At 52.4% G+C, this 16,185-nt stretch overlaps 3 protein-coding genes across 3 annotated transcripts; 2 read left to right on the top strand and 1 right to left on the bottom strand.

Annotated features, from left to right (window-relative positions):
* Positions 1-5,962: 5,962 nt before the first annotated feature.
* Positions 5,963-6,746, bottom strand: COL26b_000466 (uncharacterized protein; the record flags this gene model as incomplete). Its single annotated transcript, XM_053173435.1, has 4 exons — positions 5,963-6,144; positions 6,196-6,253; positions 6,309-6,346; positions 6,656-6,746. The coding sequence occupies 4 exons, from the start codon at positions 6,744-6,746 to the stop codon at positions 5,963-5,965; spliced, it is 369 nt and encodes a 122-aa protein (XP_053042483.1).
* A 416-nt stretch (positions 6,747-7,162) lies between these two features.
* Positions 7,163-8,862, top strand: COL26b_000467 (uncharacterized protein; the record flags this gene model as incomplete). The annotated part of the gene is made up of 3 exons (XM_053173436.1): positions 7,163-7,506; positions 7,569-8,251; positions 8,492-8,862. 3 exons carry the CDS (start codon positions 7,163-7,165, stop codon positions 8,860-8,862), a joined length of 1,398 nt encoding a protein of 465 aa, XP_053042484.1.
* Positions 8,863-14,700: 5,838 nt separating this feature from the next.
* COL26b_000468 (uncharacterized protein) lies at positions 14,701-15,543 on the top strand (the record flags this gene model as incomplete). The annotated part of the gene is made up of 3 exons (XM_053173437.1): positions 14,701-14,841; positions 14,988-15,086; positions 15,211-15,543. The coding sequence occupies 3 exons, from the start codon at positions 14,701-14,703 to the stop codon at positions 15,541-15,543; spliced, it is 573 nt and encodes a 190-aa protein (XP_053042485.1).
* Between the last annotated feature and the right edge of the window lie 642 nt (positions 15,544-16,185).

Consider the following 16,185-nt stretch of genomic DNA (forward strand, 5'->3'; position numbering starts at 1 on the left):
GGCCTCGATGGGAGAGAGGTCGATAGAATCCGATGGAGATCGACTGGCGTTATCAGGGGTTGGCAGCGACTATTCCAAAAAGTCAGCATCGCGCCTGAGGATGGATGCATATAAGAAGTAAGGCTTAGAGTTGCCTACCGAGCCTGCTTGTTGCCGGTGATACATGGCTATGTTTCTTCTAGTGATGAGACTTTGTGTTAGTCAATTGTTGATATGCTCCATGTTAGTGGGGCCATCGCAGCTCCGATGACCTGCTGGACCGCGGCATCGAGACTGTGGATACAAACTATGCGAGATCCACGGAAGAGACAGTTACCATTTCCTTCGATGAAAAGTAGAGCCTATGGATGGGACACTGGTCCGAACCCTCTACAAGGCACATTTGCTAGGTGCCCAGGGGGAAAACAGAAAGGTAGACCAACTTGCAAATGTTGGCAGGGAATACCCGATGCGTCGCTCTAGTTGACGGGTAGTTGACTCGGAATCGGACGTCGGTCGTCTCAACAGGCAGCAGTCCAAGTAAATGCGGGAATCTTCAAGTCGGCGCAACCAGGATCGACAGAGTTTGCGAACGAGTAGGTCAGGCGAAACGGAGGCCGATGGACCGTGGTGAATAAGGGACCTTGATAGCGTTTGGACGCCGGTCGGTGGTGGGTCGTTCGGGGCCGGAAGAGCACGCGGCGACTTAGGCTCTCCAGGTTGTAGACAAGGATTGCCAGACGAGAAAACAATGATGCAGTCGCGCGACGATAATCGCTGAAAGACAACGGGCGAAATGGAAGAAGAGCGATGAAATCAACGAGGCGACATGGACGAGGGAAGGAAAGAGATTCAAGTCATTCAGCAGGCGGGAAAAGGCAACGGGTGAGGAGGGATGAGGACGAGTAACCACGAGGCACGAGGGGCGCAGCATCCAAAGTAGGGCGGACGATTGTGAGAAGTCGACGTTAGGCAGACAGGCCCGGTTGCCTTGTTGGTTGCCTGCTTCTTGGCAGAAGGTCAGAAATATTCTCGGTGACGGTTGGGGAAAAACGGCGAAATTAAGCCAAGCTAATCTACTTTCAGAAGCTGAGTCAGCGGTATGGATGCTAGACCGAGCGCAAGATGGGCACTTCCGACTCCACATCTTCCCAATCCAGTTAGCTCAGATGGGAATTGTCGTGTCTGCCTTTCTTACCAAATAAACCAGCATGTGGTTCGCAATTCCCTATTCTTCTACTTGTAGTCAGCACGTCACCAGTGTCTCAACACCATCAACTTCAAAGGACTGCCCAGTGGCTCTTGTCAACACCGCAACCCACTCCGATGCATTTGTGTCAATGTCGAATGAGGATCGGTAACAGAAAAGTTGGCGAAAGCCGCGATCATTCGACACTGCGACATTCTCAATCACAACGACAGTAAATTGCCATCTTCGACCCTCGCCTCAGCCCACTGAGGCCTGTGGAAAACTCAGAGTCGGCCGTGAGAGAAGCGAAAAAGCCGAGACCTGAGAGGTGGCACTCGGCTTTGGACGCCATTCGCAGAAATGGAGCCATGAGTCTGGTGGTCTAGAACTTGTAATAAGCCGTCCACTATGTCAGCTGAAGTAGTGCTGAGGGCAATAGTTGCCTTCAATGCTCGCCGTGGTTTGTAGACTGGTTGAAGAACAAACTTGGGTCAGCCCTTCGAACTCTGGACATCGCCAGACCGTCTTACCGTTCTGATCTGTCACGACTGAGGAGAGCATGCTCTTTCTGCAACTTGGTTTCCAGTTCATCTGCATGGCGGCGCAATAACACGAGGTTGAGGCTATGTCGCTCCATCACTTTGCGCAAATGCGCACTTCCCAGCTCCAGAAGTCCCGATTGCCTGCATGTGGACTCGACAGCGACACAGATCGAGGTGGACAAGACAAGACTCGCAAAAATGACTCCTTTCAGATTTCTTCCTTTGAGCGAAGTGAACAGCGCATCGTTCGATTTGCTTCTTCTCCTCCTTCTTCTTCATCACCCCTTTCCGTAGCATGGATTCTGTACAGTATCCTCATTCCTCATCTCTCAAGTGAGGAGACTCACCCGAGATTCAACGCACCTCAGGGCAAATCAGGGCCTGAACTGCAACTCACATTATGATATGTCACTTTTTTCCAGCTTTTGGAGACGTCGTTTCCCGACAGTGTTGCCCCCCACCTAACGGGAAAAACCCAACGGGTCCAGACCTCACTTCCGATGACTTGCCTCACAGTCAAATTTGCTTCACTAATGTACGCCGGTCTCCGGAGGATACCTGCAGCGTTTGAACGTCTTCGGGTCGTCCAGACGAGAGGGGGCATCACTTGTCCCCTGTTTCACTGGGTGACGAGTGCGACTTCCCTGCCATGATGCTTGCCCTACGATAAGTAGGCGCTCTAGTCCAGAGCAGTTGGGGCCATCGGCCCTCATCCTCCCCAATAGGATAGCATCCGCAACACCTCTCCCGCCCGCGCCGTTGGCAATGGAAAGCCGGGGACTCATCTGTCCGAGTTTAGTACGTGTTTGCTTCCTGCCAAGGGCTAGCTTTGCGGCTTTCTCGATAACCACCTATCGGGCCGCGCCGCAAGGATGCAAGTGGCTTGATTGAAAATGGTGGCCGTGAATGATTGGATCACGTATGTTACACGCTCCACAATCCGACAGGTTCTTGACGTCTCCTCGTGACACGCAGCCAATACGAAGAGAAATCTACAACCGGTGAGCCTACGGAGGTCTCCAAGACCTGGCCCGGACTATCCACCCTCAGACATCAGCCTCGGCCGCAAGCACCAAAAGCATTTTCCTCTAAGGAACGACATGGGCAATCAAAAAGCAAAGACTCTAGGAAGAAAAGCCTTTTGGAAAGTCTGAAAATTTGCAGCAACCAATATCCGAGCAAGCATATGCGCGGGAAAACTTGTGGGCTTGACCTGCCTTCGTGGCGGGGGTCGTAGGGTTGGTACTCTGGAGAGAAAGTTCTCCGGACGAGACCTTCGAGGGTTGACCAGTATGTAGGTATCGACTAACCAGTATCTCAAGTTTCAGTGCAAATTTACACACAATTTTGTGGTTCAAGTATAACGCTAATTAGAGCAGACCCGATAGACCAGCTCGAGACCCCGCGACTGAGCCCCAAGGTATCCGGTTCGACATGGTGCGGTAGCTCTTGCGTCCACCTCTCACACCTCCGGTCAAAAGGCAATGGCGCAACCTCCTTTACCCAGCTGCATGTTCAGCTATCCGAAAAACTAATCTACGTAGGGTAGCTGTTGGGTCTTGGACGTGAAATTGGTGATTAATTAGTGACATTGACCCCAACGTTGACCCAGCCTGCATGCGAGACTGACGACCGGACAGGTATTGCATGCCAGGTCACAAAGGATACTGTGTGCGTCTATTGGAGCTTCTTGACCTGCAGCTGGACGTAAACGGATTTCAACGCCCGTGATGATCGAGGTTGACGACGACGTCCGACAACTGGTGAAGGATATCAAGTATATAAGACCAGACATCTCTGATGTCAGGAATGAACAGTACAGAGGCATATCTCAACTACTCGATCATTCTCTACCTTGATATTTGTCGACTTAACTTCCGTCCAAATTCACGTATTGCGAGACATAGCTTTTGAGAGTCTTGAAAACCTCAAGTGCGCAAGCTTCCAAATCAACATTGACTGTGAGTCGTCCAAAGAGGGCTCAAGATCACAGCTAACATATCATAAAAGCCCGAGTACCTATCTAACCTTAACGTCATCTCTCCCGAGCCTTGTTCAAGATGTGCGACTTTGAGGAGTTCCTCTTCACCTGCAACCACTCCATCGTCCGTCTCAAGTCCTATTGCCACTTCGCCCGCAACGATCCCAACCACCAATGCTTTAGCGTCAAGGTCCTCCGCAATTCCTGGCAGCAAAGTACCCCTTGCGATGACTGCGTCTCGGCATGGCAGTCCCAGCAAGGGCACCAACATTTCGCCGCCGGTTTCGGCCGGGAAGAATGCGTGGGCGGCAAGCGCCATCGTCATTGAAGGGATCAGCAGCCACCGCCACCTCGGAACGCGGAGAAGATCAAGGGAAATCATTCTTTGAGTAGGATTGATTGATTGTAGATAGGGAACTTGTCCTACTAAATGGTTGGGTAATGAAGTATGACACAGCGACCAGAGGGCTAAGTGAGCCCTTCACATGTTCACATACAAGACGCGCACCAAACGTTGGAGGAGGTTGATGACGTTCAAAAACATTCGCTAGGGACTTTCGGGATTCATTTGCATCGAGACGGGATGGCTTGGTTTGATTCATGTCGTGTTCGCACTTGCATATATAGGCATCGGGTCTCAGATACTTCTTCTCAAGGGTCGGGCTCGAGTGGCACCTCTTTATTCTTCGAGGGGGGGTGTGAAAATAGGTTGCGGGCTAGATAGCCAAGAATGTAGTGATACATGTATCTCGATTTCTGGTAGGAACCATCCAATTTACACGTATGCAATGCGCAGTGAATCTGACACGGAGTGAAGAGGGCCAGAACTGGCCTCAAGAGTCATCCAATCATGCGACGGGACAGTCTGAATATTTTGGTATTGTTCACTCTTCAAGTTCGAGATATGATCAGAGGCACAAATGTTACAAATGTTACTGGCTCTAAGACTTAATTTCTCAATCCTGGCATTTATCCATGGCCCGCTCCTTGTCCCACGTTAGGGCTCTTTCATAAGGCTCTCATAGTGTTTTCTTCAGCCCTTTCACTTTGTGCCAGCCACCCTTCCCAGAAGGCTTAAGCACAGCTTCCTCGATCAGAGATTGATTCAGATCATCGACGGGAGGCTTCCACCGGCTAATGAGTCGGCGCACATGTCTGGTTCCCTGACGAATACGAAGGACCTCCCATCACGACCGCCAAGCCGTTCCACCCATAATTCTCACTTCGAAGATGCACATGGGCGTCTTGTTTTCAAAGTAGACCTGAAACTCAAGAAGTCCCTAGGCTTCAGAGGATGTGCGTGAGCTGTCTCCACTGAGACGCAAGGTTGCATTGGAACGGGCAGGCAGGCAGGCTTTCTCCTCCCGATCCTTCGAATCTGAGGCGTTCATGCAAAAGAGGAAGACAAGATGTTGTCCTGACGCTGGCGGGCGACCCGGGCCCATGCAGCTGCAAGTACACACTGTTGCACAACGAGTGGTTGGGTTGGCTCCACTGGAACGGTTTTTCTGGGGAGGGTAGAGCAAGCTGCAGGTGAGGAGAAGACGAAGAGAAAAAAAAGGGGATTTGAGAGCTGAGATGCAAGATGATGTTTCTAGGATATCCGGTGCATGAGCCTCGAGTCCGAGACACGTCACTTTTCACTTTATTCCAGACATGAGACTGTTCCGGTTCTTGACTCGCTGAGAGGTTTCTATCCTCGTATTTACCTGCGTGGCAACGGACTAGACCCAACCGCTTGATGAGGAGCCAAAGTTAAGCGTAACGGAGGAGTAGATCAAAACAGTCGAGCCCCTGCTTGTCCCCCTCGGGTCTGAACGCGTGTATGAGTGGGGGGTTAGACAGCAAAGGTGGCATCGCATCTGAACGACAGCTGCTGTGCGCGACCCGACGTGTTGAGGTATGACCTGCGCACAGGGGGTGTATCGTCGAATAAGCTTTGACATTGGGAGGTCTGCAGATGTACGACCACCCGTAAGAGGGGGTGACGTTCAACTGCGTCGCTGTTAGGTGAGAGATTGGAATAGGTGCGCCATTCAACGTGGGGATGGGGAAGAAACAAGTTGAAGAGGATGAAGAAGGAGTGGGAAGAGGGCATTGAAATCATACCAAGTTTAAACCGGTGTCATTGGAGCATGCTTGGGCTGAGAACTGACTAGGTCTACACTTGCTCCCGATCATGCCCATACCATGATGAACGATATCTCTGCCTTCCCCACCATGAACTCCTCATAGCTTTGACTCAATTCTCCTCTCTCCCCTCCCCAAGATTCATTCCGTGTTGGTAGCCCCAGCAACACGGCCGACGACATTGTAACGCTTGGAGAAGAAAGTGATCCAGTCGTTCAGAACGCCCTTCTCCTTGTCTGAAAGGTCTGACCAGTCGGCGCTAACATCCTCGGCCTTTGTTGAGGTCTTTCCCAGAGCACGAGAGGCGTCCTTTCCAGCGAACACTTTAAATGAGAGTCAGCATGCATCCATATACCGAGTGTGAGAATCCTTACCATTGTAGGATCCGCCGGCTTGATATGCCTTGTTACCAGTGACGTCGTAGACAACACCCTAGAAACCGTGTGAGAAATGTGCGTCATTGCTGGAGAAATAGATGTCGGTTTACCTTAATCGCGACGTACGTCTTTCCGTTGGGGTCGGAACCTGGGAAACATGAGATTAGTACACTACCGTACATGACGCAGAATACATGGGTTCCATATGCGAAAGTCGTTGGTACGGAGTTTGCGAGGCTGTGGAGATATTAAAAAAACCAAACGAAGGCACATGTCCGCTGTAGGCAAACATCTGAGCTGTGCTGGGAAGAAGCGGTCTGCTGGCATTGGGTTACGGACTGCCCCTCAACGGGTGCGGTCAATGATCACTCAAGATGCGATGTTCTCTCTCGAAACATGGAGATACGAGATTTTCCTTGAAAACGAAAAACATAAGTCGGCCCATTCTGCCACTTACCATCAGCCTTAGCCAGCTCCTCAAGAGTGATGGGATCGTCCTTGGGAGGGGCCAGTTCGACCGGGGTCTTGGGCTCAAACTTTCCAGACATTTTCTTGGTTGATTTTTGGATGAGAGATACTGAACGTTTTCGCACTGATGATAAGTAGCTGTATCGGTTTGATCGGAAGACGGCAAGAACAAGCTGGTTTGACAGGTGAGGAAGATGGGCGGGGGATCAAGCTCGACATTTGCCCCTCTAATGCTGAAGGAGCTTCCCCACGATCCGGGTGGGGGGTTGCCTCGGAGTAAATGGTCGTCTCCCATTGGCTGCGCGTTTCTCTAACAGACTGAGCTCTGGGTCCTTCTAATGCGACGACCATTTGCCTCGTGAATTTTTGATCCAATACGTCACATTCGGCACATTCTGCAACGTCAACTCCGCCAACCCAATCACGCATCGACGCGCATGCTTTGGATTCAATCAACAACAATCGGTGGAGAAGCATATTTTTGAGATCCGCGACAATGGCGGCTGCCCGCATCACGGCGTCCCGCGCCATTGATCGCGTCTACTTTGGTCAAGCCATTCGATTGTCTACGGTATCAACAGCCACAACTCGTGCCAGAGGTCCCTCGAGCACACTCTATGCTCTAAGGAACATTCAATCGAGACAAAACAGCACGGCGAAGACTCCACCAAGCAATGCGAACAAGAAGAACACGGATCCCAAATCCCCGCCTCCGCCCCCTCCAATACGATCCTTATGGCGATTAATGTCATTTCGCAATCTCATGAGCGCCTTGACACCGCGGGGAATGAAGAAACTATTCAAGGAAAGCCCAGAAGAGCTGACACTAGCACTGGTAATGTAAGCTACCTCGTGTTCCCCGTGAGCAGTGACTTGAGGGATCATGGCTGACAACTTCCTAGCCTGGCAGGCTTGGCCGGTGTTGCCGTTTACATTGTCAAGTTGTACTTTGACTATTTCCAGGCCCGCCAGTTCACCAAATACCCTCCACCAATCGCAAAGGCCCTCAGACGAGCACTCTACTATACGAACATCAGCCCCGATGCAAACCTGGCGAAGAAATACTATAAGCAAGCCCTCGAGCTATGCAATGAGCTTCAGTTGGACCCGTTCTCTGATGATGTCCTGGGCATCAGGATCCAGACCGCAGCTTGGCTGGAGAAGATTGGCAACTACCAAGGAGCCATTCTTGTTCTCAACTCTGTTATGGATGATTGTACCAAGTGGGTGGAGTGGTTCGAGAAATCAGTTGCAGAGGGCACGGTAGATAAGTCCGGAATACCGGCTGCGGTCAGGGTATTGTCCGAAGATCAACGCCCAACCGTTGTCGAGGACGAGGAAGAGATGGTCCCCGAGAACTTGTGGCACAAGCGCACAAGACTCCTCGCGAAAGCTGTGGGCACCAGCACCAAGCTCGGAGCTCTGTATTCCGACAAGCACGTCTTGGAGCCCGACAATGCGCAGGCTCGTTTGACTTGGGCTGTAGAGACTGCACTGTCAGAAGCCCGACGACGCCATAAGGAGAGCGTCAAGAAGGAGGAGGGTGCCTGGATGAGTCCGGAGGAAATTGGTGGTGCCATGGAATGTGAGTCTCATCGCCCTCAACCTCATCTGGAATCATTGCTCGCAGACCACACTTTGCTAATTGCATTCCTAAGCCTTGGCCAATCACTACGAGACCAAATCCCAATTTCAACTCTCTGTGCCTCTCTTCTTCCACGCCCTGCGTCTGTGTGCCGACCCTTGTCATCGAGTTACGATAAGTGCGTCGTCCTTCGGATATGGCCCACCAGAATGCAATCGTGTTGCTGACTTTCCACTACAGTGAACAACCTGGCCGTGGCTTTTGCTCAACATCCCACGCAGGCATCTCTCGAGACTATTTCTGGAGCTCCTTCAACTTCTGATGTCCTTTTCAGTCCCGACATGCCAACAGATCGGGCAGGACTTTTGGAGGCGGCAAAGAATTGGGCCCGCAATGCTTACTCACACGCGAAAGACGTGAAGGGCGACGATCGTACAGAGGAGTGCGATGAAGCATGCGCAGTTGCCCTGACGAACATGGGTGACATTGCTGCAATGCTAGGCAACAAGATTGACGCTCGCAAACGCTTCCAACAGGCTATAGAGATGAGCAAGAAGATTGGCTTCGAACCTGGCGTAGCCCAAGCTGAGGCTGGACTACAGAAGCTCTGATGTGGTGTCGGGACGGTAGTCTTCCAATCCGACGATTCTGTTCGCGGATTTTCGAGACCCCAAATTCTGAATCGGATGGGCTCAACCACAAAACCGCGCAACGGCGCAAAATCTCCCCGCTCACGCCCGCAAGGACCCTGCATAAGGCTACATTTAGAAGAACCCTGTGAGGGATCAGCTTTTACGCCATCACTCAACTCTACGGATTCATACTCAAATACAAGGCACATGCAATTGTGGGTCGAAAATAGTTGGTGGACTGTTCCTACCTTCCCACAGTTGGGAGCAAGCACATGGTTGACGAGGATCTGTGACGACATGAGCGCTACTCAACTGAGACTCGCCGCGATCTAATCTCTGAAAAAGGTGTATGCAAGCTGGAAAAGAATTTGTTAGAGCCACCGCTCACCAGGTCATACCGTGGAGAGCACGCCGAGCCTGGGGGCCAGTAGTGGAGTCAACTGGACGTAGATTCGTTCGCCTCAACGCAGAGTTACCACCTTTGCATGAATCTTGCAGAACAGGAGTTCTTACAACTGCAGTTCCTGACAATCAGGTGCCAATCTCGACATAGAGCGCGCAGAAGGCTGCTCCAAGTCGGCGGAACCCATGCCTGGTTCCCCTGCTCCACCTTCTCGACGACATTAGATCCAAGGAGTTGTGCCGTGTGTGAAGAGCAAAGGACCTATGCATGACTCTGTCAAAACCAAAGGCCGTTGCCGTCACGATTCATCGGATATTCATCGCTACGTGCCGTCATCACAACCCCACGCGGACTCCAAGTTGATTCTCGCCAATGACATGATGGGCCCTAGCGGCTCGGCATGCTAGCGGACGCAGAGACAGCATGGGTCCATTTCCCTGCATTATCATCCCAGCACCCCAGCAATGGCGCTCAGTAAAAATTACCCTTTTTAGAAAATAGTTGAGCTGTTGTGGGGATAAGTCTGGCCCGTCTGGAATGCAAGACAACCAGCCACCGCTAATATTGCTAGGCGTGTCGGCTGACGGGTGTCAATTGTGTCTGCCTGGAGGCGAATGGATCTTGACAAGCTGGGGCTTCTGAAAGTCGGAATCGCACGCAGCTGCTGGATCGGGACGGTAGTGCTTTCGGCCACCGTCATGTCTGACACGCCATCCGGAGATTACACGACTTGCATAGACTAAGGTTGTCTTGATAGTCCCACAACTCAACTTGGTTCTTTGCAGGCACTGTTCCAGGCAGCAGTATTTTCTATCTTCGGAAAGAGCATCAAGATCAATTCCAGATTGCTCTACCTTGAAGCGGAAAGGTTTGGGAGTCGATGCAATCGAGCCCCCTCTCAAGTTTTCCGTGGAAAAGTCCCTTTGCTGGGGGCGCTTTCGAAACCACAGGGCTTGGGCAGCATCTCTTACAGACGGGCTCGATGTTGCCGACTATACAGTGCGACTCTGATCAGATGTTCGGATATGAGGGCCGGTCAAATTTAACATGACAAGCAGAAGCGGGGTTTTTGGTTGATTGTGATGGGGAAGAGACTCACGCTGTTTCGTCACCACTGCTCAGCTTCCAGACGTTGCAAACACGTCGGGCATTTCACGGCCTTTACGACTTGGCACAGCTGCAGTCGACGGGATGACGGGAGCTTTCCTACTGCGTCTGTCAAATACGAAAGCTGAGAAAATGAGACGTAGTATGTCTTGTCCAGTCAGTAATGGATATCCACGCAACATGCATGGCACGTCACTGTGGCTGACGACTGGGCAGAAGCTTAAATCCAACTGTCAACAGACCCACCGCAAGATGAACAACCTTGGACTCTATGGCGGTGTTCAACTTGTCCCTGCGCAACTCGTCGATTCAATGCAGAGCAAACAACGGCCTGAGCCTGACGGCAGGCTCGGCTCCGGCATTGCCAACGGAGTTCCACTCGACTGGCGGTGTCTAAGCTTGCCCGAGCACAATATCCCCTATACGGATAGGACTTCAACAGAGATGCAGCTGCCTGCTGTTCAATATACGCTCCAATCATTGAACCTGCCGAAAGACAGTTGCTGCAGGCCGACTACACCTTGGCATGGCTAGGATTCGTTTCGATAGTTGGCAAGGCTCACGATGCCACGCCCGGCACCGAGAAGCGGATTCCATGATTGCGTCGCAGCCTAGTCCACTGCCCACTTCAAGTGGTAGAAGACATTAAAATAGAATCAAGCGGTTGGCTTCCAGCCTGAGTGTTCCCGCTCCGGTTGCATACCAGGTATTCGGACCAGGGCCTACCACCCATTACCAGAATGAAGGATCCGCGCTTGTTGAATGATTAGATCAGCGCCGGGCACGGGTACGGTCTACCTGATGATTTATTGACAGCGGTGTTGCATGCCGGAGGCTAGATCAGCCCAGCTGTCTTCGTACAGCGGGGGCCAGCGCCCAGAATTTCGGCTGCAGGGGATATGGAGACGCTAGCAGCACTAGTATATGCAGCATGACAAAACAGACTCTACGATACCATTGGGACGTTCGTACGTTGTGCTCGAAGTAAGGTATGGTTTGGGTACGCTGGTATCAGAATGTCCGGGAACGCTGCTCCGGACAACTCCGTTGACACGGGCTGTATGGCCCAAAGCAGGCAGAAGAAGAAGCCGGATGGGTGAAGGGCAGACAGCATCTGGACGCCTTTCAAAGATCCGGCGCCTGATAAAGATGTTGCGGAGTCTGACGCTGGTTGTACACGCCGTTACTCCCGAAAGTCTAGAATGCGGCAAAAAAATAATACTTCGGGGCGGCTTCGGTGTGCAGTTCCATCATCGGAGCGCGGGCTCCAGCCAGGATCCGGATCCGAGACGGAGCGGAAACGATCATCGGCGTCCAACTGTCCGACGAGCTTAAGCATAGCAATTCAGGACCAGCTACCTAGGCACGGCGCGACCGCGGATCATTCAGTGATCGAGGACGTTAGTGCGCTGCTTAACGAACATAGACTCAGACTCGACTTTATCGCTTGGGGGCCAAATTGTCCCATATCACAGCAAGTCGGCACAGAGACAATGCCGCGAATGAGCACCTAGAGTTTCCGATTGGTGGGAAGCTCAACCCGCTGCCACCACCGCACGTTGCAACCCGACTTCTAGGGCCACTAGTGCGGCGGAATTCCACGGCATCGGGCCTGGGAACATTTGCCATTGCGCATGTAACCGCACTGCCCACAAGATCTAGGTCTTCACGTTTCCAACATATACGATTGCTGTTGGCAACACGGTCACTTAGTTGCTTGATAATCGGATTGAATCGGTACCATGTGCACATTTCTTCAGCGCACACCGACCCCATGTCTCCTATGCATCCATCCTCAGATATGAGGGGTATTGATCCAGAGGGGCTTGGCCGAATTCGAGGCATATGACAATCCCATGTTTCCCCTCTCGTCAACCTCGACATAACTCCCCTAGGACCTGGCGAGCTGAAAAAGTGCTTCCGACGAGCACAGGCCCATTCAGCGTCGCAAGCAGCAAAAGACTTCCTGGACGAAAGACATTAGACTTTACCGTTTGGCGAATCACCATGTTTTACCGGACCTAGACCTCTTGAAATTGAGTTGGGGCTCGCTTGCGGGATCCCACTCGAGCCCGCACCATCCCAGCTTCTCACCATAGCTCCGGCCTATAGCCGGACTGATGTATAGTCGGAAAACCTCCGACGACAGTTGACAGTGGCGGCGAAGCTTCGACAACAAGAGTCTTGACGTAAGGAACCGACTTTGCCTTCCTTCGAGCACTCGTGGAGACTTCTATTGTTGGCAATGTGGAGTGCCTTAGGTCTGGTCTAGCCCAGGTCAGCCTGGCAAGGCAACGTTCCCCTGTAACGCCCGCAGTGGTGCAGAGCGCGCCGGTGCCCTGCATTCATCACGAGTGCAGTTCATAAGGCACTGCATACGAACCGGGCCTCAAGAGCCGAAGCTCTGCTGCCTCGTGTTAATAGCAAACATCGTGATCCAAGGCGTCAGAAAGCCTTGATGTCGCGAAGTCCACCAGATGCAATGGTCAGTGTAGTCATAGCTGGCCCATGTGGTTTCCCCAAGAATATCGATGTCAACCCACTGGATGGCTACTCGGCTTAACATGCCTACGCTCGGGGTGCGCGATGGACTGGGGGCAACAGGCGCGGGGAAAGTGTAACCGCAAACCGTCTTCTTCTAATCAGCAAAGCTTTCCCCCATCCAATCTCGCATCCTCCTCTTTTGATACGGTCTAGCGGACACTCCAATCAAGTATTTGACACGCTGGGCATCTCAACTTCAAATTGCCAAAAATGGAGACAGAGGACGACTTGCAGACGGGAGCTGACGGTTACGCAAACGCCCGGAGCGTGCAAGAGGTACCGCTAAGATCCCAATTTGGCTCCGCCATTCTTCTGCCAAAATACCATCAAAAATAAAGCTTGAGAGCTGGGAAACGAATCCAAAAAGGCGGGATTGCGACTGTCTCGCTCAGCGACAATACCCCCTTGGACAACGCACCCCTCCCCTAACTGCGAACGACATCTGACCAGCCAGTAGCTGCTTCCGGCACTGAAAGCTCTTGTCTTCGTTCCGTTATTTTCTATCAAGTTCCGAGAACCGTCTAAGTAGATCTGGCAGTCGACATCTGGCTGTGAGAAACGGCGTCACGACCGGAGACCCCCGCGAGTCATCCCCACGGACACGATGTTTGGCCCCGAAGGAGCGAAGTTACTTGAAATGCCATTGGCGAAGCATTTCCATCATATCTGCCACGCCGAAAAGCCGAGATCGTAAAACTTGGCCGTCCAAAAATTTCCCCATGTCATGGACTGGGATGATCCAATGTTGGAGGACGGAAAGGCTATTACTCTTTGGCTGCGGCGGTGCTTTCGTAACCCTTCCATCTGAAGTTCTCAGTGGCTAAAAATCAAAATCAAACGACGGCTGGCCAAAGAGAATTATCTCATGTCGCCCGCCGGACGACGTGGGCGAGAGGGCTCAGCATCATGCACCAACAGCAGCTTCGAAGCTTAACGGGGCCGCGTCGGCTCATCAACCCCTCAGCACCACCGTCTGTCTGTACCGTTCGCCGTCCCCACGACACTCCGTTCGCCGGGGGCCCTTGCAACATGGCAGCCCGTTTAAGGCGGGGACTTGGCGCAACATGCAGCAAAGACAGGTCTAATCGTTCCTTCTACCCTTGCCGCACCACCAATCCATGCTCGCTACAAGCTCTCGACCAGGCCCAAATTGGCGGGGAGGGCGACTTCTTCTTCTGCTTCCTGTCCCCCCCATCACGCAACCTTGAACATCAGGGACCAGCCAGGAACAAGGAGGTGGGGTGCCATGCACTCTAAGCAACATAGCGGTGCGCTTTCTGGGGTCCAATGGGTCAACGGTCGACTGGATCGTTGTTTTGCCGCCATGTACAGTTGCGGCCCCTCGAGAATGTCTGCGAAGAGGCTGCTTACCTATGTGGTTACGAACCAGAAATCACAGCTTTCACATGGACATGCAGATGTGGATGTAGATGCGGTCCCCTACCAACCCTCCGAACATGTTCCCTGTCCCGGCCATGACTGTCGAGTGGTGCATCTTTCGCATGCGCCGCGCGCCTTATATAATTCCATCTGGCCCGTTGCAAATCACCGTGGCGTAGCTTAGATCGCCTTACACATCACGGCACCTTCCAGACGCACAGCCAGACACTTCGTCGCCCAAACCGACTTTTATATATACCTTCTTTCCAATCTTGCCCCAGAGTTGGAGCTTCCCAGACGTCGCACACGAAACCAATTCAGCCGGCCCGTTTACTCCTTCATCCGCCTACGAAAACAAGACACTCAGACATTCAATTGTTATAATGGAGCACCCACTTCCTCTCAACATGTTGGACGACATTGATGCGTTCTTGGAGATGGAGGCGCCTTACGGCTACGAAGAGGCAGAGCAATATCTGGACACTGCTAGCTCATCCGAGAGCACAAGTCCCATCATATCGAACGTAAGTTGGCCTGCCCCGCACCTACAAATCTCCATCGGCTTACACTGGTCAAGTTCGATATGACGTTCGTACCCGACTTCAATACCACAGAAACCAGCATCTACCCCAGCCCAATGAGCTCACAGCGAGACACGGAATCACCGCAGCCCGCTTCAGATCCGAAAGCCGCTGCCACCACCGCCAAACCTCCAGCGAAGAGGAAGCGTGAGAACAGATACAAGAATGCCCCGCCTTCCGTGCTTTCGGTAAGCTTTTTTACACTTTCCCCAGCCCGAATCCCGCGGACTCGCCGCCGAGCGAGCGAGCGAGCGGGAGAGCAACAAACTTCAGGCGCAGCCCGACTAACACGTGCCCCCCTTCCCCGCGCAGCGCCGCCGAGCACAGAACAGAGCATCACAACGGGCATATCGCGAGCGCAAGGACCAGCGCATCAAGGACCTCGAGGTCATGCTCTCCGAGCAGAAGCAAAAGAACGACTCCCTCAGCCAGGCCTACTCGGCATTACACGCCGAGTACCTCAAGCTCCGGGGCGTTCAGGCGAGGGCACACCAGATGCCGCGACATCACCCGACGACCGCCGCACCGCCACCAATGATGTTTGATCCGTCTGCCCACATGGGCATGCCGACTGCCCATCCCGGAGCGATGGATTACGCCGACAACATGTACATGTTTCAGGACATGCAGACTTACACCCTATGAGCTTCAACTGCCGCTGCCATGAGGAATAATTCATAATAGCGGCTGAGCGCAAACACAACGATCAGAATCCCACAAAACGAAATCCATGCCGCGCATTCCTTCTTTTTTTGCTTTCCTCGATCTTGGGACGGAGAACCACTGCTTTCTTTTACGGATACCATGAAAATTGGGCGCGGCGACCGGCAAACGTGTGAAGGTTTTTGCAGATCATGGGAAACGACCGATAGGCTCTTTAGTGGCTGGATGCTGGTGTTCACCTGATTTCGTCTCACATTTGTCTAAGGAGGAGAAAGGGGTCCAGGTGTGTTCTGTTTGTTTTCTTTCCTCTACTCTATTATTAGATGGCGAAAACGGGAGTTCACAGGCCTGGGACACTTTGTTGTCCTGATTTACCCTGGCGTTTATGGCATGAAGGGGTCGAAATGGGACTGGACTGAAGGGGGAAGGCAAACCGTCTACTTTTGTCGCAATCGGATACCAAGATAAGGGGAGCTTGGGTGGGGGATCACTTGCACACTCGTTGGGGGCTTGGTGGACTGGGGAAAACTTTGGGTAGGCAGAAAATCAAGCACATGAGAGAATCCCATCTTTTTCCTACCAAAATGCTCATCTCCAAATTCCTCCATTCCTGAGAGCTCCCCC

This window comes from Colletotrichum chrysophilum (genome assembly GCF_026319265.1).
Source record: "Colletotrichum chrysophilum strain AFK26 chromosome Unknown scaffold_2, whole genome shotgun sequence".
Lineage (NCBI taxonomy): Eukaryota > Fungi > Ascomycota > Sordariomycetes > Glomerellales > Glomerellaceae > Colletotrichum > Colletotrichum chrysophilum.